Source organism: Furipterus horrens, unplaced genomic scaffold, assembly GCF_987537825.1.
Source record: "Furipterus horrens unplaced genomic scaffold, mFurHor1.1.pri manual_scaffold_9, whole genome shotgun sequence".
Lineage (NCBI taxonomy): Eukaryota > Metazoa > Chordata > Mammalia > Chiroptera > Furipteridae > Furipterus > Furipterus horrens.
In genome coordinates, this window is record NW_028327179.1 from 24,896,071 (window position 1) to 24,917,118 (window position 21,048).

At 47.2% G+C, this 21,048-nt stretch overlaps 1 protein-coding gene across 1 annotated transcript; it reads right to left on the bottom strand.

The window, feature by feature from the left end:
* Positions 1 to 6,210: 6,210 nt before the first annotated feature.
* Positions 6,211 to 8,809, bottom strand: LOC150001459 (uncharacterized). Its single transcript, XM_090287166.1, is given in 3 exon segments — positions 6,211 to 7,300; positions 7,302 to 7,733; positions 7,736 to 8,809. Coding segments are annotated over 3 exon segments (2,070 nt in total). The 5' UTR covers positions 8,798 to 8,809; the 3' UTR covers positions 6,211 to 6,724.
* Positions 8,810 to 21,048: the final 12,239 nt, after the last annotated feature.

Below are 21,048 nucleotides of genomic sequence, written 5' to 3' on the forward strand. Positions count from 1 at the left end.
ATTAAGGCAGGATATTGGCAAACTAGTCCTTAAAAGTAGTTTGATGTGGTGCTTTTCCTCTGCTAACTTTCCTTTTAGGCTCTGCTCTAAAATACTTCAGTGAATTGCATTCCTGGGCTCACCCACTCTCTGGCTTATGATTGTATCTGGCCCCCCCCAAAAAAGGCACTGGCAAGAGATGGAAGAAAGGAAGGAGACAGAATCCAGAGAATATATTCACTTGTCCTGGGATACTGTTTGGTTATGCCTGCACTTTTTTTTTTTTTTTTTATGGTCCAGTATCTGTCAGAAACTTTTATTTCTTTGGCTATTTCCCCAATCAAGTTCTAACACCACCATGCCACTCCTAGTTTCGAGATAATAATACACTGAACGTACACACCAAAATTTCTGGCTCGTATTCAAAATATATTGTAGTTTATCAGTTTAAAACAAATATTGTATCAAGTTTAGAAAAATAAATATTAATACATAGTTATATTGAAAGAAAGAGATGGGATTAAATTGTTCTTATATCAGAAAAGCAATGAACAAAGGCTGTCACTACTGCTAGAGCTAAACTGATGACGTCACCAAAAAGGTGTTACACTGAAGGCCATGGTGTCAGCAGTTGTCATAACTGAGGACATAGGATCAACATATGACTAAGAATCATCATCATCTGAGAAACACCAGAAGAGGAAGCAACACATTCATGAGTCAAAGAATTTATACCCATAACATAGAGATAGTATGGAAACAAAAAGGAGTTGAAATAAGTATAGTTACTACCTACAAAGAAATAAATAAAAGTAATACACTCATGACACAAAAAAGTAAATAGTTATAAAACAAAATTTTATAGTTGTGGAAAAAGAAATTAGTGATCATAGGAAAACCAATTCATTGAAATCAATTAAAAAAACCTAATCATAGTCTGGTTGAATAACAAAATGAACCTAGCTAAAAAACAAAATAGTTCTCACATATAAAATGTATGCATTCCTCTTGGGGACAATTGCTTAATATTTGCAAATTCAATTCTTGCAGACACTTTATAGGATATAACTATGAAGAACAATGAGTCGGCTCTCTAAAGTACCAAAGAGAAGTGAAGGAGCACAAAGTAAAAATCCAAAAGTTTAAGTTTTTATTTAAATGGAATTTCATAATAAAGTAATAGAAAAAAATTAAGCCAATATTTGAAGTAATAATAGCATGATTTTGCATACTGTAAAAGTTAATGCAAACAAAATTAAAACAAATACACAATAAAAGAACAAATAAAACTTCACAGTTGAACATGTTGTGGGTAGCTTCCACGTGTTAAGGATAAAGAGACAGTTCGAAAGCTATCAGAGAATAAAACAACACAATAAAGTGAAAAAAATCCGTTTTCATCACTATTTTATCAGGTTCAGTAGATGCATCACATCCATAAATTTTGTCCATTTTCAAAATACTAAGGGGGAGTTCTGCATTAAAATTGCATGCTAACTTGCTTCAAACCAACCTTGCCACCAAGGAAGACTAAGACATGGGCAAAATTTAAAGTGGGAAAAAAAATACATGTGTTTGAAAATGTGCAGTAAGGCATTAATCATCAGGCTTAGAGTGTGCAAAGCTTTCACATTCAAATGAAAGGGCTGTTCCTTAACAATCCATCTTTTCAAAACATCTTGCATACATGAGGTCTTGGGGCATGCCACATCAGTGTGGTTTATGGTGGAGAACCAGGGCCAAATTGTATTAGTTTGACCTCTGGAGTTGCTGGAAACTAAGTAAGTATAAATTCAGCCCCATGGGCAATCAGCTATGCCTACTTGACTGACCCCCAATAAAAGCCTCAAAACCAAGCACAGGTGAGATCACTCTTTGGCAATACTTCATACATTTTGCCATAGGTTGGTGAGAAAGTAAGTCCAATCAATGACTCCAGGGGAAAGAACAACTGGAAGCTAGTGCCTATTTCTCCTTGACTCTGCCCTTTGCGCCTTTTGCCTTTGCTTCAGCTACTCTGTATCCTTTCAGTGTAATAAACCATAACCATGAGTATAGCAGGTTTTTTCAGTTCTCTGAGTCCTTCTAGCAAATCATCAAACCTGAAGGTGGTCTTGGGAACCCTCAACACAGAAGATATCAGAGAGCTTGAAGGTAGTAAAGACAAACCATAGAAAATTCTGAAGGAGATCATGCATAAGTGGGAATTCGATGTATTCTGGAAGTTATATAACAAATCAGTGATTGGAACGATTAACTATTTAATATGTCTGTCTCTCCACATGGCCAAATATATATAATATAAATAGAATATATGTGTAAGCATTTTTGCTATTCATTACCTCAAACACAAATTTCAGTTGGAGAAGAGACCTAAGTAAAACAGAAATATCATTTTTTAATAAAGAAAACTGTCTCTAGAATATTAAGGTAAGGAGGTCTTTTTAATAGACTCATTTTGAAAGGTAAATTTGGTAAAAGAAAACATTACCAAATGGTGTGACTATTTCAAAAAGACTAATACTCATTTGACAAAAGAGAGCATAAACGAAGTTAACAAGAAGGAGAGAAATTGGGAGAAAAACATATATAAATACAAATAAAATATTATATATCGATAACACAAAACAAGGGAGTATACAACATAAAGAACATTAACAAGGCAACAAGAAAAGTACAGACAACTATACAAAAACTGGAGAAAAACAGAGATAATTCTTCAAAAAATGAAACTCAGTCGACTTGAAAATTTATTTTTAAATTATCCAATTGCACTAAATAAGCAAGTGAAATTTGGAAGAACAGTAAGATACCATTCTTTTCTTTTGTCAAATTAGGAAAACAATTGAAATTAATTTCAATGTTGGTTACGTTTCTGGAAACAAACTCTCATAGAGTGATATTATCTACATCGGGGCAGCCAGTTTTCAGGGCAATCTGAGAATGTCTATTAAAGTATGAATGGTGCAGACTCTGTAACTTAGTATTTCCGTTTCTAAACACTTCTAGGTTGTTCTCCCTTCATATAACTTGCTCATTCCTCATTCTCCATTGTTGTTTTCTCACTTTTCTGGCCCTGTCAGTTCAGAGTATCCCCAAGCTCAGGCTTTGAGCTTCTCCAACTACATTCATTTTCTTAGTTATGTAAAATGTGTGGCTTTAAATGGCATCTGTAGGCAGATGACTTCAAGATAGACCAGCTCACTCTCCTAAACTACAACCTCACACATCCAGTGGCCTGCTCATCAACTACTGTTTTATTAGACAAAAGCCTTCTGTGCCTCTTCAAATTCCTTTGACCACCTTTTTCTTTAGAGATGCTTTCTAACTTAGGGGCCACACTGCTGCTGTCTTTGCCAGCGCCCTTGCCAAGTTTTCTGAGCTCACTGGAAGGCTTCTCCACCCTCGTGTGCCACAAACCAAGCCCCATCTACTTCTGAACTGCAATGAAAAGAATGAGGTGTGGAATCTCTTTTGCTCATTGACCAACAAGGAACTACCTAATAGCATCCAGAAAAGCATTGCGATTGTATTCCCTTGACTAATGGAAAACGAGAGATGGGAGGAAACCGACCAGGTAAATTTTGTCTTTCTTCTGAACTATTCTGAAGTGCAGTTTTTCTTTGAAAACCTTTCTTAGAAGTCTAAACTTCTGAATAAACACATGTGTTTACTACCTGCTGCATCTCTTCCTGGCTCTGAATGATGCAGCCCTTTTAGTAAGCTATTACTTAGTTTGATTTTCATCTGGCTTTACCTCACTTGCTTTCTCCTTCTTATCCTCACGGCCTTGGTCTTGCACTTCCCAAGTCAGCAATTTAATCCTCATCTCGGATTCTGGTTTCCAAATGAGCAGATGCTCCAAACCTGCTCCTCTTTCAGCCTTCTTTATTCCAGTAAATGACAACTTTCAGTTATTTAGCCCCAAGTTCTTAAAGTCATCATTAACTCGTCCCTTTTTTTATGCCTCAACTAATCAATTAGCAAATCCTTTTGGTACTACTTTAAGAATATATCCAGACTCGCACATACTTCACACCTGCACTTCTATTTTCCTGGTCCAGGATACCATTAACTATTGCCTGAATTACTTCAAAACCCTCCTAAGTAAATGAGTGGATAAAAAAAAAAAACCCCAAAAACTGTGGTACATTTATACAATGAAATACTGTGTAGCAGAAAGAAAGAGGGAACTCCTACCTTTTGCGACAACATGGATGGAACTGGAGAGTATTATACTTAGTGAAATAAGCCAAACAGTGAAAGACAAATACCATATGATATCACCTATTACAGTAAACTAATGAACAATGCAAGCAAATGAGCAAGATAGAACCAGAGGCATTTAAACAAGGAACAGACTGACAGCGACCAGGAGGGAGCGGGGAGGGAGAAAAGGGGGAATGTAGGGGAAGGGTCTAGTCAAGGAACTAATATGAATGACCCATGGACATGGACAACAGAATGGGGATTGAATGTGGGAAGCGAGGTAGGCAGGGTAGAGGGGAGCAATGGGGGAAATAATGGGACAACTATAATAGAAAAACAATAAAAATGAGTCAGTATGTAAAAAAAAAAAAAAAAAAAAAAAAGAACCCTCCTAAGCTCTTCTGCTTTTGCCTTCCTACGATCTATTCCATAAGTGGTAGCTAGTATAATACTCTAAGTACTTGCTGCTTAAAACATTCAGTACCTTTCCATTTCATTCAGAGTAAATGGCAAAATCTTTATAATGGCCTATGTGGTCACATACACACTGTGTCCTTCACCCTTCCCTCAACCTCTTCTTCTACTACTTTCTCCTTCCATTTCTCCATTTCAATCACCTTGCCCTTCTTGATGTTCTTGAAACACATGGGAAATTCTATTGCTTTAAGGTCTTTGTATTCCCTTCCTATAACCATTTACTCCAAAATAGCTTCTTGGCTAATTCCTTATTGCCGACAATATTTTTTTCAAATATAATATTCTCAAAGAGTCCTACCTTGACCACTCTATTTAATACAGAAACTCAAACTCTCACTTTAGTGCTTTTATCCTGTTTACATTATACTGATTTTCTTTGTTTCATAACTTATATTCTCTTCTATTTTTAATTGTTTATTATTTATTGTCAAACTTGTTATAATGCAAACAACAGTAAAGTAGAGATTTCTGTCTGTTTCATTCACTGACATATTCTAAGCATTCAGAACAATGTCTTGCAACCCTGACAGGTGTGGCTCAGTGAGTCGGACATAATCCTGCCAAGCAAAAGGTCTCAGGATTGATTCCCAGTCAAGACACATACATGCCTGGGTTGCAGGTTTGGCCTCAACTGGGGATTCATTTTTCAGGGTATATGAGGCAATGAATCAATGTTTCTCTTCCTCTCTCTCTCCCAGCCCCTCTCTCTAAAAATAAATAAATAAAGTTAAAAAAAAAGAAGAGCAATGCCTTGCACTTGGGAAATACTCAATAAAGCATATTTTGATGAGTAATTGCTTACTAAAATATTTTAATAATAGTAAAATTTGAAGGCCATTAGCATTCATAAATAGATTAGATTAATAAAATGCAGTATATTCACATGGAATATTAAAAAGCCAGTAATATGAATGAACCATACTTATACATCTCAATATCAAGAGATCTTCTAAAACAAAACATTGAGTGAAAAAAATCAAGCTGAAAAATAATGTGCAGTGTTAGATTTCCTTTATATAAGACATACATGCTAGGCAAACCACTATGATGAATGTTTTATGAGTGTGAATGTGCCCATAATCTGCTACATATAAAACTCCTGAAGTTAATGATCAAATGGGACTTCAGCTTTACCTGTAAAGTTTTTGGCTTTGTTTTTAAAGAATACACTTATGTGTTACTGACCACAGGATGTAGTTGCAAATTAAAACATATCTTGAAGACAAAAAGACACCTCTGGCTTGTGTATGAGAAATAAATTTAAGTGAGAGTGAGATGGGACAAAAGTTAATGTGACTTCATGACTTTCTCTTTTCTGCAGCCTGGAAAATGACCTGAGGGTATTAAATTCAAAGGGGGAGGAGACAGATACCACTGCCCTCAAAGTGAAAGGCACCTGAGTCAGAGCAGATATGTGGTCAGTCACACATTAGTGGATCCTTCTCCAACTTTTCCTGCCCATACTGATCACTTCCCCTTCGAGATTCCTGAACATACTGTAGATCTCTTTTTTTTTTTTTTCCAAACGAGTGGCTTTATTTATTACAACAGAGAACACCAACAGGTTTAGTGCAATGCAAAGTCACCGTCAATAAATACTGTTGCTCAGACAGTTTCAAGTTTGTACAGAAACCGGGGGCCAGACTAGACCTTGGTGCGGGGGGCGCTGGGCCCTGTGGGCAGTCACGAATCTGAGGGCTTCATCGATCATTTTGTTGGGGTTATCACTGCTTTTTACACAAACGCCATGTAAACAGGTTGCAGTTTTCTCTCGGGGACGTGTACCAGTTGTGTGTGGCCCCTGGCCGGCCCGGTGTTACCGCGCGGCGCCCATTTCCGAGGTTCGCGGTCACTGCCAGATGGGCCGCTGGGAACCCACGAGGAGACCACCTTCTCAGCAGCTGGTGGAGGACGCGCGGGGACAGGTGACCAGGTGCTGCCACTGAGGACGCAGGGGGAGGGGGCAGGCCAGCAAGGCTGTGGACGTGGCGTGGCCTTAGCAACGGGCGCTGCAGAGCCCAGCACTTCAGCCAGCGTCACTTGCTGCCTGGGTTGTGTCTTAGGAGCTTCTGGGACCCGACTTCTCCCCGCCCCCGCCCATCACTGCTCCTTGGCAGGCCGCGGTGTCACAGATGCCGGGGGTCCCCTGCGCGCCAACAGCTCCGGGAAGGCCCGCGTCTCCGGGCGGCCCGGGCTCGCCGTGGGCCCCGTCTTGGCCATCTTTGCCAACGCCAGGCACGCCTTGCGGTCCTTGCAGGCCCTGGTCTCCGTCAGGCCCGTCCAGACCCACACCGACCGCGCCCTTGTCTCCTCTGTCCCCCGGGTTTCCTCTGGGTCCGGGCTCTCCCAGCTCACCGGTGGGGCCGCGGAAGCCAGGGGGCCCCCGAGCGCCAGGGTGACCGATGGAACCAGGGGGCCCGGGGCGCCCGTGGGGGCCAGCAGGGCCAGGCCGCCCGATGGCTCCCGGCGCTAACGGCTTCCGCAGGTGAGCAGCCAACTGCGCGATTTGTTCACTGATCATGCCCCCACACAGCTCCCTGATGTGCTGCTCACTGGCTTCTTTTCCCGGGACCCCGGGTTTTCCGGTGATGCCAGGCACGCCCTGCACGCCCTGTAAGCCCACAGGCCCGGGGGGGGGGGCGGGGGGGGCGGGGGCCTGGCACACCCTCCACGCCGCTGGTGCCGTTGGGACCCTGGATGCCTCTCGGGCCCAGTTCCCCTCGACTGCCAGGCTCTCCTTTGGGTCCAACGGGGCCGCGGGGTCCCGGCTCGCCTTTGTCCCCGGGAAGACCATCGGAACCGGCGATGCCCTGGTCTCCCTTGGGACCCGTGGCTCCTTCCGGGCCCCGGTCGCCCCCGCCGCCTCGGAGGCCCTGGGGGCCTGGCAGGCCAGTGTCCCCGATGCTGCCCTTCGGGCCCTGGAAGCCTCGGATACCAGGCGCCCCAGGAGGGCCTTGCGGACCGAGCGCCCCCGCTGAGCCTCTGTGGCCCGCCTCGCCGCGCTCGCCCGGCACGCCCATGTCCCCTGGGACCCCGGGCTCTCCCAAGGGGCCGGCCTCACCCATCTGTCTCCAGCTTTGCCCAGCTCTCCTTTCTCACCCTTGGACCCTGTTCGTCCAGGCAGGCCCGGCAGCCCGTTGGGACCCTTCTCTCCTGGGGCGCCAGTGCGACCCGCCTCTCCCTTCTCACCATCCAGTCCTAGCAAGCCGTCCCGGCCGTCCTTGCCCGGCATGCCCGGCTCCCCAAGTGGCCCGGCCACTCCGGGGGCTCCTTTGGGACCCGGTTTGCCCAGGTCGCCCTTGGGGCCCCGGAACTCGTCTGGGCCCCCCTCGCCTCTGTCACCCGCTTTCCCGGGGGCTCCTGGGATCCCGAGGGGTCCTCGGAAGCCAATGGGACCCCGATCCCCGGGAGGCCCAAGCGGCCCTGGCAGTCCTCGCAGCCCCCGCGGGCCCTGCAGCCCCACGGTGCCGGGGAGACCGGGGGGCCCAGGCGGGCCGGGGTCACCCTTCTCGCCGTCCTTGCCGACCTCTCCTTGCTCCCCTTTGTAGCCAGTGGGTCCCTTGAAGCCCGGCATTCCTGGGGGGCCGGGGGGCCCTGGCGGACAGACGGCCGGGCACTGAAGGTCAGCCGCGCCTTCGGGAAGGACTCCTGGGTGACCAGGGGGTCCAGGAGGTCCGGGAGGGCCAGGCAGGCCCGGGAGTCCAGAGGGTCGCGGGGGACCCCGGAGGCCGAGTCCGCCTGGGAGCCCACTGACCCCTGCTTCTCCGGGGGGTCCGGGGAGTCCTTTGCCCCCAAGCCCAGGTGGCCCCGGGGGGCCCAGACTTCCCCGTTCTCCGGGAGTGCCCTTGAGTCCAGGCGGTCCTTCTCTCCCGGTCAGGCCGTCCACGCCGGGCAGCCCTGGCAGCCCGGCCTCTCCTGGCTTCCCTGGCTTCCCCGAAGCCCCTTTCAGTCCCGGGGGCCCAGGCAGACCCGGAGGACCAGCTTCTCCATCGATGCCGTCCTTGCCCGGCTTCCCAGGGGGCCCTGGGGGGCCAGGGGGGCCTCGAGGCCCCATTTTCTGCGCCTCGGTCACCAGCGCCACGGCCAGGAGCTGCCCGAGCAGGAGCGGGAGCAGGGTCCGGGCTCCGGCCATGGCTGCGCGCGCTCTGAGCGGCGCTGGCGGCGGCGGCCGGGCTGGGGCTCGGGGCTCGGTAGATCTCTTTTTGTGTATCCCCATAATATCCAGCATCTTGTTGAATACACGTTAAAAATTCTGTACAGATAAGATTGGGTGTGTTCAGGGTGGGAAAAAAATAAAATAAAACAAGAAAGAAAGAAAAAGAAAATAAAAGAAAGAAAGAAATACCCTTGGAAAATACTTTGCATTTACACTTTATTATATTTGTGTTTTTATAACATATTTAAATAGGTGTTACACTCTACATATTTAAAAATGTAGCTCCCCCCACATAATTATCAACTAGATGTGTTAAATTAACACTAGTTATTTATACCCTCCTCTTACCTCGGGTCTTTTCAAGAACATGTCTATTATCTGTTTTACGGTAGGGTTGATGGTTAAAGATACAAATTCATAAATTTCTTCAAACAAGAAAGGGACAGAGACACTGAAAAAGAGATCAGAAGGAAGATTGAGGTGACAGGAAGAGGGAAGAGAATCTGAAGGGTTTCAAAGAAAGAGGAAAAGGGTCAGGGGTTAGAGGGAACAAATTTTAAAGATTTGTTGTGTTATCTATTATGTAACTCTTCTCTTAGCTGCCCCACAAAACCAGAAGTAAAACTCGGTTTTTGGTCAGAAAAAAACTCTGTACAGTAAATGCTTGTTAAAAAGAGAGACAGTGAGGATGGAAGATGGAATGTGTGGAAGAAAAAGAAGAGAAGAAAAAGAAATCAGTTTAAGCTAACACATCCCCTACTCTAGTCTCTGTACAGTTGTGAATACCTAGTGCTTTTTTTCCCCTCTAAGTAATAAAATCCCATCATTTATGTTGGCAAAGGAGCTCAAACAAATATTAAAATTTAGATGTATCAAACTAAAGGCAGTTAGATTCTTGACAGGCATGGGAATGTTATTTGTACATCTTAAGTATCCTTCAAGCTTCTCTTCCTCCCATTTGGAATTTATTTTATATAGAACTGACAGGTTACTCTTCCTAATTATTGCTATCTTTGGGCCACTGCCACCTTTCTGCACAAGGACTTTATAGCATTAATTCTCTACTTCTACTTCTGAATTTATGGTCTACTCTTTAGTCTAACAATATCTTAACAATAATCTAAACTTACTCCCAAATAATATTTTTTCTACAGCTCCCTTAATAAATATCCACTTTGTTCAGAGAGTTTTAACTTTGTCCCTTGTTCTGTTTATGTCTACAGGCTCAGGATAATGCTGCTTTATCTTCCCATAATGCATTATCCCCTCACCCCACCCCCCACTTAAATCTATACTAGTGTAAGGACTTTTCCTTCTTAGTGACTATTGGCCTTTGCAGTGGTGGGATAAATAAAGACAAGGCAGAGATAGGTTTGGTTTCTAGGATTTCAGTAATGTAGTTGTTCTCATGATGACTGTCACCGTCAAGTGCTGTTGTAATGCATTTGGTGCTAGGGCCTAACTATAGCTCAAATACACCCTTATAAGATACATAAAATTAATTTTTCCTCATTGCCATTACAAGTGACACAAGTGAGCCCTCTGTAATTGCCACCAGCATGTCTCATCTATTACAGAGTCAGCATTAGTCATTCAAAGCATTTATATTCATCGACATATTTTATATGTCAGGTGATCTTCAAGGTACAAAGATTTAATGGTAATCAAGATAAACTTGATTCCTGCCCTTTTAGAGCATAAATTTCAGTGGAAAGAAACAAAAAAACCAATACATAAAGAAGATAATTTCAAGGCTATAAGTGCTATCACATAAACAGAATGATATGGCAGTAAATTGTAAAAAAAAGAAACAACTATAGATTGAGTCATCAGGGCAGATTTTCTGATGTTGTGCGATGTGAATTAAACCCTGATAAAGGTGCAGCATTTCAAGAGCGTGGGAAAGAGTATTCCAGGTAGTGGGATCAACAGAAATAAGAATCCTGAGTTTGGAAGGACATTGGTATCTGGATAATCAGAGGGTTCAGTGAGGTTGCAGTGTAGTGAGGAAGGGGGAAAATGGTACAAGTTGATGTAGAAAAGAAGACAGAAACCAATCATTCAGGACCCCGTGGATCAAGGTATGGAATTTTCATTCTATTGAAAGTAAAATAGGAGGCCATTGGAGGATTTTAGTAGGGGCTTAACATCTGATTTCCATGCCAAGACTGATCTTTTTTCTCAATGGAAAAGGAAGAAGGAAGAAGATGGCATATCAATTCCACTGTTGCTCCTACTTCAGAGATAGGTTCTGGAAAAACATTATGCATTCTGGATAAAGGGGCTTGTAGTATCTGCTAATAATCATTAAAATGATTCTAGGTAGACCTCTGTTCCCCTGACATATTACCACTAAAGGTCTTGCCTGCAGAGTATTCCACATCTGACATCAGTAGATCAAATGACTACCAAACATTCCAAAGTTCTACAAAAAAGTAGGTAAAGCTGAAAGGAAAAAAAATCTAAGATAGAGGAAGTTCCAATTACTACTGGGTGAACCAGCTTACTGAACAAGACAATAAAAAGGCTAAGAAAAGTAAAAAAGGCCAAAAAGCCTGATTAAAAAGATACTAACCAGAGCAACTCTGTATTTAAGTAGAGAAATTAGCATAGCTTCCCCAATTCTGATTTACCCTCTTTCAATAATAGAGATCTCCTTTGTTCTTTAAGATTAAAGTTAAGTTCCACATCTTATATGAATATTTATCTTACGCTTACCAACACTTTCATAGAGTGTAATGTTGTGTTATTCTTAAAGTGTGTTGCACTATTGCTAAAAACTATAGCTATTGCAATAACTGAGGAAGTAAAATTGATCATTTTGACAATTTATTTTTGGAAACTATTTGCTCATATAATGTACTTCTACCAAAAGCTTAGAGCATTCAATAAAAGAAGTGAGTGAGGTTCCATTCAATCTGTTCAAATATTTTCAGAAAGTTACAGAATCCTAAGTAGGTTATAAATTGAAAATACTGAATGGCTGTATTTGGCAAGCTCTGAGCACAAGAAAGGAGAAAGTTCTGATAAGAAGAGTATGTCAGAAATATGTACAATAAGTACTAATGCAAATGGGAGGAGGGGTAAATTAAAAAGAGGCAGGGAAAATATCCTCTACCATCAATCATTATTAAACTCAGCTGAAAGGACTATAGGTCAACCCAATGACCATCCTTGATGGAGCCCATAGCAGATGTCTGACATTGTTTTTGTTGCTGTTGTTGTTAGCACCCAAGTTCCTACTTCCTATTAGCATCTTATCTCCCTGTTGTTAAAATTCCCTTTCTATGTATTGTTTATGAAAGGTAATGCCCAGCTCCATAAATATCAAAGGGGAGGGTGTTTCTCATTCCATATCTGCATAGACAGGAGATAACATATAACATGGAAATGGCCAGTTGACATTGTGGCTCCTGAGACTGAATTTTGATGATGTCATTCACTAGTTAGAGTCGGTATTCTCTGAAGTGGCAGACTGGACCAGCCTCTTATTGCTACATAAACATTGTCATACATTAACTAACCTTCCAGAGCAGACTTGGTTTTTCCCAATTTTTCAAATCAAATTCTCCAGGCTATCATGAATTTTGTAAGGTTCCAGTAAAATTGCTTTTTTGGCTTAGGATAGCCAGAGCTTGATTCTAATGCTTGAGAGGAATAAATGTGGTTAGTACTGACCCAGGCATTGTTTAATCATTTTTTTTCCCCCTCGGTGTCCAAACTCCCTCCAAGCCAACACTGCCTAATTCTACTTCCCCATTTAGCGAAACTATCTTCTATGTTCCCAGTGTGCGTTCCTCCCCCAACCACAGCCCCAAGAACCACAATGCCTTATGTCTCTGTTTTTCCAACTGAGAACCTACCCCTAAAATACAAAAATTATTAGGAGAAAATTTAAGCCAAAGCTAGAGCAGCTATTCTTTTTTTATTTTTAATGAAGGCTTTTTAATTTTTTAAAAGATTTTATTTATTCATTTTTAGATAGAGTAGAAGGGAGGGACAAAGAAAGGGATAGAAACATCAATATGTGAGAGAACCAACTGGTTGCCTCTCACAGGCCCCCAGCTGGAGACCTGGCCCACAACCTAGCCATGTGCCCTGACTGGGAATCAAACCAGTGACCTTTCAGTTCACAGGCCGACACTCAACCCACTGAGCCACTCCAGTCAGGGCTAGAGCAGCTATTCTTAAACTTAGTATCCTTAGAGTCTGAAATGGTATATGTTAAAAGTGTGGTCTCAGAGACCACACTAGGTCAAAATTAAAGCATGAGAGAAGCCTAGAAATTAGCATTTTTTACAAACTAAATAGATTTCTGCTCAACAGGATCAAGGAACCATTGGACTATGAAGGAAAAGAGCCATATATGAATGGGTCTCTGTCTCATAATGTATGTCATATTTCATTCATATTTACCTCACCCATTGATTTCTTCAGCAATATGAGATTTCTTTGGCATTCAATATACAGTTTGCTCTGATTTGCCCGTGCTTTCTGGTGAATTTCTTGTTACTATTTAAAGCTTGTTTATTTATTTTGTCAACAGGTCTAGCTTCTTATAATCAACTTTAGAGCATTTTGCAAAGGTCAGTTTCTCTACAGAGACAACTTAAATTCTGCCCCTCAAAGGAATCCTTCCTCTAAGCATGGGAAATGGTAAACATTTGTCATTAGCAACCACTTGCCAAGGAATCCTAATATAAGCTGAAAATAAATGCTTACTGCTTCAGCATCTCAGAGAACACATAAACCTGTGTTTCCTTTTAATATATCAAAAATAAAGATTACTGGGAGTGAAATATTTTCATACCAAATTGAAATCAAATTAAATTTTTCTCTTTTGAAAATTATTATATATTTACTATTCTGAGAATAATTTCTGTGTAGAAGGTGAAAAAACCAAAACATTTTTTCTAAACTCTATATAGTTTTAATTATAGCTATATAATAAAAATAATTCTGGTTGGAAGTTGAAAACACAAGTTTTAATCTCAAATCTGACTTTTAAAAATCTTATAATTTCTTATTTTATTTTTTTATATATTAAATTGATATAATTCTACCTCTCTTGATTATAGTATTACAAGACAGGATTAAGTCTGTAAACTATAAAAGCATTTCACAAACAGGAAATACTGGAAATACTAAGTTAATATTGTCACAGAATAAGTAATTTAATTTAAATAGTATTGAAAAAATTGGTCTGTGGGGTTCACTTTAAACCTGGTTTCTCTTTTCTATCCTAATGGCTTGGACAGAAGGAGCCCAGAGGTCGGGGGTGGGGCGGGGCGGGGGCACCTAAAATATTTCCCTCAGCCCAAACTAAGTATAATGGGCAAAAGGGTTTTGGACAGGTGAGACGTGCCTGGCACACCTTCCTCCAAAGAAGCCCTTCTTTTCCCTAATGTGGGACATTGAAAAATTAATACCTGCCTTTTTTCTTCTAGTGGTTATGGACTGAATGATGTCTTTTAACCCCGTTGCCAAATCTGTTGCCCCAGAATACAACAAGGATGCCAGCCTGTTAAACCAAGCACGCTGCTGTCCAGGGACAGCCAACTGACCTGGAGTCTGCACAGTCCTTCCCCGTGTGGGAAGGCAACCCTCCCCTCCACACCCCCACTCTTATTAGGGATTTCTGGACCCAAGGGTAGGTAGGACAACAACCATGCCCAGCCTGAAGCATCTAGAGGAGCTCAAGACCTTTGCTCATTGTCCTTTATAAGGTTATAAAGGGTCTTAAGTCTGAGAGGGAGGGATTGTTATTTTTTATTGTTAAAATAATTAATTAATTATTTAAAAAAAAGAAGAATATATGAAAGGGTGAAGCAGGAGAGCTTTGTATGTATGACCCATGGGCATGAACTTGAGGGGGGGGGGATTGCTGGAGGAGGGGTGGTTCTGGGCGGAGGGGAGCAAAGGGGAAAAAATTGGAACTATTGTAACAATAAAATCAATAAAATATACTTTAAAATAAATAAATAAATAGTATTAAAAAATAACAGCAATAGTTTATATAGTTTTATGTGTTTGGGACTATTCTAAACAGTGTGTGTGGGGGGGGAGAGAAAGAGATTGAGAAAAGGGGGGAGAGCCTCAATTAATACTCAAAAAACCCTATGATATCATGATCCCATGTCTCAGATGAAAAAGCTGAGTCACGGAGAAGTTAAATAACATGTCAAAGACCCCATAGTATTTCACAGGCACTTTGCATAAATGCATCAAGAACAAAATATTTTTTTAATATTCATACCAATATCCACAAATATTTTGGAATTCATCCTAGAATCTTGATAGTTCCATGACATAAATATACATTTTTTCTCCTTATGAAGCTTAACAAAATAAATGCATTATATTTAATTAAGAGGAGTTTGTACTGCGCTCACTTCCCTTCCAAATCCTGTGTCTCTAAGATGATTGCCTGCTTTTACACAGATAGCAAAAATAGCCAACGGGAATGCCATGTAATTGCTGGAATTTTAATTGCCTGGGAGAGAGGAGCATAAAATAGTATTACAGTCAGAGCCAGGGTGAACTTAAAGTTAGTGACTATTCAAGTTTGTGATTTATGAGGCTCCTCTGCAATGTATGCTCATTCCTCAGAATCTTCACCAGAGAACGAGTCCTATATATTTTCTTACATAATCTAAATTCCCATCCCTAATATCACTTCTATGTACATCACTTCATTTATTTATCAAATATATTCTGATAAAAGACATAGAAGTCATTATGCTCATTGTGCAACACTATGAATTTGATCAATAGTAACCATGAACTTACAATACCAAAGATTTTATGCCACATGAGATACCATTGCTCACTAGATCATGACGCATACTTAGCAGTTTCAAGAAAAAAAGTTAAAAGTATAAAATTTGATTTATCAGATTCATTTGCTTCTTAAAATTAGAAAAATTTACCACTATTGGATAATTCAAGTAATTCTCAAGTTCAATGGGATAGTTTTACATTCCCAGTATAGATGTAGACTGTTTGGAATGGGGAAAGAAGAGATTCTTGTTATTTCTCTCTTTAGTGAAAAGACATCTACAGTTATTGCTTTACCTATTTTATAAGTTTTCACTCATGGAAGCATGGAGAAGCTGGCCTCAAGATCATGAGATTCAATAGGTTGGTACACAAGTTAACAGAACAGAAAATGGGATTTAGGCAGTAACCTAAGGGTCAGCTGGGCATAGAATGAAGACCTCTGGGTCTTGATTCAGCCCAGGGGCACAATGTGAGAAAGGAGGGCCAGATGCTGGAAAATGCACTGAATGGGATGTGTTAGGAAAACCAAATAATTGTCACTTTTTGGTAACTATATATACGACATTTATTTTATGCCAGATTTTTGTTAAGGACCTCATTTTTCTGACCTATCTTTCAATGTGGAAGCATTTTTGTTGGAGTAGCCCTCCTAATTTCCTTCTACCCATTAGATAAGCATAGCTTATATGATTAGTGAGTTTATGAGGAAGACATGTTCATCCCATAATACAAGAGGTGCCCGCGGGAGGAGCGGCTCACGGCTGCGGGCTCCGGGCGGGGGGCGTGGAGGGGCGCGGAGGGCGGGGTGCCGGAGCCCGAAGGCCCGGGGCGGGGCGCGGGGCGGGGTGGGGCGGGGCGCGGGGCGGGGCGGGGCTCGGCGCGGGGCGGAGCGGGCGCGGCGCGGGGCGGAGCAGGGCGCGGTCAGGCCCGCGGCGGAGAAGGCGGCGGCCATTGGCTGGGGCGCCATCCGGGGCCTGCTCGGCGCCGCTCGCTCGCTTGTCCGCCCTCCCTGAAGGCAGCAGCATGGCGGAGGTGAGTGTGGCCGGCGGGAGGTGGCCGAGCGGCCCGGCGTCCCCTCCGGCCCGGGCGTCCCGGTCCTCCCGCGTCTCCGGCTGCGGCAGCGGGCGCGCGCGGGCCCCCGGCGGGACCAGGCCGCAGCGGGCGGGCGGCGAGCCCCGGGCCGGGGACGGCGCCGAGTCGGGGCCGCGGGAGGACTGCGGGGCGGCGTCGGGGCCACGACGGTGCCCGCGGGAGGAGCGGCTCCCGGCTGCGGGGTCCGGGCGGCGGGCGCCGAGGGGCGCGGAAGCCCCAAGGCCCGTGGCGTGGCGCCGGGCGCGGCGGGGCTCGGCGCGTGGCGGAGCGGGCGCGGCGCGGGGCGGAGCAGGGCGCGGTCAGGCCCACGGCGGAGAAGGCGGCGGGCATTGTCTGGGGCGCCATCCGGGACCTGCTCGGCGCCGCTCGCTCGCTCGTCCGGCCGACCTGAAGGCAGCAGGATGGCGGAGGTGAGCGTGGTCGGCGGGAGGTGGCCGTGCGGCCCGGCGTCCCCTCCGGCCTGGTTTTCCTGGGCGTCCCGGGCCTCCCGCGTCTCCGGCTGCGGCAGCGGGCGTGCGCGGGCCCCCGGCGGGACCAGGCCGCAGCGGGCGGGCGGCGAGCGCCGGACCGGGGACGGCGCCGAGTCGGGGCCGCGGGCGGACTGCGGTGCGGCGGCGGGGCCACGACGGTGCCCGCGGGAGGAGCGGCTCCCGCCTGCGGGGTCCGGGCGGCGGGCGCCCGAAGGCCCGGGGCGGGGCGCGGGGCGGGCCGGGGCTCGGCTCGTGGCGTAGCTGGCGCGGCGCGGGGCGAAGCAGGGCGCGGTCAGGCCCGCGGCGGAGAAGGCGGCGGCCATTGGCTGGGGCGCCATCCGGGGCTTGCTCGGCGCCGCTCGCTCGCTTGTCCGCCCGCCCTGCAGGCAGCAGCATGGCGGAGGTGAGTGTGGCCGGCGGGAGGTGGCCGAGCGGCCCGGCGTCCCCTCCGACCTGGTCTTCCTGGGCGTCCCGGGCCTCCCGCGTCTCCGGCTGTGGCAGCGGGCGCGCGCGGGCCCCCGGCGGGACCAGGCCGCAGCGGGCGGGTGGCGAGCCCCGGGCCGGGGACGGCGCCGAGTCGGGGCCGCGGGCGGACTGCGGTGCGGCGGCGGGGCCACGACGGTGCCCGCGGGAGGAGCTGCTCCCGTCTGCGGGGTCCGGGCGACGGGCGCCGAGGGGCGCGGAGGGCCGGGTGCGGGAGCCCTAAGGCACGGGGCTTGGCGCCGGGCGTGGCGGGGCTCGGCGCGTGGCGGAGCAGGGCGCGGTCAGGCCCACGGCAGAGAAGGCGGCGGCCATTGGCTGGGGCGCCATCCGGGACCTGCTCGGCGCCGCTCGCTCGTTCGTTCGGCCGACCTGAAGGCAGCAGGATGGCGGAGGTGAGCGTGGTCGGCGGGTGGTGGCCGTGCGGCCCGGCGTCCCCTCCGGCCTGGTCTTCCTGGGCGTCCCGGGCCTTCCGCGTCTCCGGCTTCGGCAGCGTGCGCGCGCGGGCCCCCGGCGGGACCAGGCCGCAGCGTGCGGGCGGCGAGCTCCGGGCCGGGGACGGCGCTGAGTCGGCGCCGTGGGCGGACTGCGGTGCGGCGTCGGGGCCACGACGGTGCCGCGGGAGGAGCGGCTCCCGGCTGCGGGGTCCGGGCGGCTGGCGCCCGAAGGCCCGGGCGTGGCGCGAGGCGGGCCGTGGCTCGGCTCGTGGCGTAGCGGGCGCGGCGCGGGGCAAAGCAGGGCGCGGTCAGGCCCGCGGCGTAGAAGGCGGCGGCCATTGGCTGGGGCGCCATCCGGGGCCTGCTTGGCGCCGCTCGCTCGCTTGTCCGCCCTCCCTGAAGTCAGCAGCATGGCGGAGGTGAGTGTGGCCGGCGGGAGGTGGCCGAGCGGCCCGGCGTCCCCTCCGGCCTGGTCTTCCTGGGCGTCCCGGGCCTCCCGCGTCTCCGGCTGTGGCAGCGGGCGCGCGCGGGCCCCCAGGGTGACCAGGCCGCAGCGGGCGGGTGCGAGCCCCGGGCCGGGGACGGCGCCGAGTCGGGGCCGCGGGCGGACTGCGGTGCGGCGGCGGGGCCACGACCGTGCCCGCGGGAGGAGCGGCTCCCGGCTGCGGGGTCCGGGCGGCGGGCGCCGAGGGGCGCGGTTGGCGGGGTGCGGGAGCCCGAAGGCGCGGGGCGGGCGGACACTCTGCACGCTGCGCCCCGTGGCCCTGGGCGGCCCTGTCCCCCGGTACCCGTGAGCCCCGGTGAGCCGCGGTGGGGGGCGTCGGGGCGGGACGGGACGCGCGGGAGTGACCAGCGTCTCGGCACTCCGCTCGGGGGATGCGTTCGCTCCTGTCTGGGAAGACGGGCTAGCTGCGCTCTGGCCTCCGCTGGGCCCGGACGTGGGACCCGGGCGCGGGGTGCGCAGGTGCTGGGGGACGAGCGAGGACCATACAGGGGAGCCGGGGGTTCGGGGCCCTGAGATGCAGGGTGGCGCCGGGGTTGCGGACCCCCCTGCTCCGGCGGTGATTCCTTGAGCGCCCTGGCCGGCAGCACCCGCCTGTTCTGATTATGTTATCTTATTTTTAGAGAAGGGGAAGGGAGGGACCGCAATGTGAGAGAGAGACATTGATCAACTGCTCTTCATAGGCACCCTGACTGGGGGCTCAACCCACAGTCCAGGCATGTGCCCTGACTGGGAATCGAACTAACGACCCTTCGGTTTGCAAAAACAGGCCCAACCAACTGAACCACCCAGTCTTATATGCCTCATATGAGTTTAATCATACAGTAGTTGTCCTTTTGTGACTGGCATATTTCACTTATGATGTTCTCAAGGTTCATTCATGTGGTAGGATGTAACAGGATTTCCTTTTTTAAGGTCGCATAATATTCCATTGTATGTATATACCACCTTTTCTATATCCATTCATCTGTTGATGGAGTTTGGGTTGCTTCTACCTCTTGGCTAATGCTATAATGAACATGGGTGTGCAGCTATCTTTTGGGGATCCTGCTTTGAATTTTTTTTTTTTTTTTTTTAGATTTTATTTACTTTTAGAGAGAAAGGAAGGGAGGGAGAAAGAGAGGGAGGGAGGGAAACATTGATGTATGAGAGAAACAGCAATCGGTTGCCTTTTGCACAGCCCCAACTGGGGACCTGGCTCACAACCTAGGCATGTGCCCTGACTGGGAATCGAACTGGTGACCTTTCGGTTCACAGACCAGTGCTTAGTCCACTGAGCCGCACCAACCAGGGCCTGCTTTGAATTCTTTTGCACGTATACTCAGCAGTGAGATTTATGGATTATAGATGTATCCTAGGAGTTTTTGAGTTTCACGAATTTGTATATCCACTACTATTCTCAGATATTGGGAAGCTTTTGGCCATTATTTTTTCAATTAGGCTCTCTCTTCTTCCTCTGCCTCCTCCTCCTCCTCCTCCTCCTCCTCCTCACCCTTCTGTAGTACATATGTTGTTCGGCTTGATGGTGTCTCACAAATTCCTTAGTTGTCTTCATTTTTCTTCAGTCATTTTGCTTGTTCCTCTGCCTCAGGTACTTGGAAGTACTATATTTGAGTTCACTGAATCTTCTTCCTAGTCAGATTTGATATTGAGTCCTTCTAGTGAATTTTTTAGTTCAGTTATTGTTGTTTTCATTTCAGAATTTCTGTTTGGTTCTTCTTTATAGTTTCTGTCTCTTTATTGATATTCTTATTTTGGTCATGTATTGTTTTCCTAATTGTGTTTAGTTGTCTGTACTCTTTTTAATTCATTAACCATCCTTATGATGGCTATTTTGAATTTTTGGTCTGGCAACTCATATGTCTCTTGCTTTAGGGCTGGTTTCAGGAGATTTAAATGGGTCATCTTTGCTTGTTTGTATGTTTTGTTATCTTTTATTGAGATTACAGCATTTGAAAAATCAGCCACGTCTCCCAGACTTTGCAATCCCGTTTCATACAGGGATGACATTCTCTATTCAGCCCTGCTGGAGATTCTGGAGACCTCTCAAACCTACGCTGGGGATGAGTCCTGCCTGGGCGTGTGTGGACTATCCTAATGGAATAGGTTTTGCGATTTGTACCGTGGCGCCGCTGCTGTTACCGTGTGCCATGGTCCTGGAGACCCAGCTAGTGCCTGTCTGTGGTACTGCAGATTCTCGTGCACGTGGCTTGCTTTTGTTCACCGAGACCAAGCTCCCAACCTGGCTCCTGGTTCTTGGCAGTACTTAGTTAGATTCAGGCCAGATTGATACCCACCCCACTGGGCAGCCTACCTAAAAGTCGGAATGTTGGATGTACATTCCTCCGCAGGGAGAAGACGGGGATTGGGTGTTTCCCACAGTCGCACCACACGGAGCCAGGGAGAGGGGCTCTGGAGAGAGAGAACCACGAGTTTTCCTGCCAGGCTGTGATGGGTTTGGTTTTG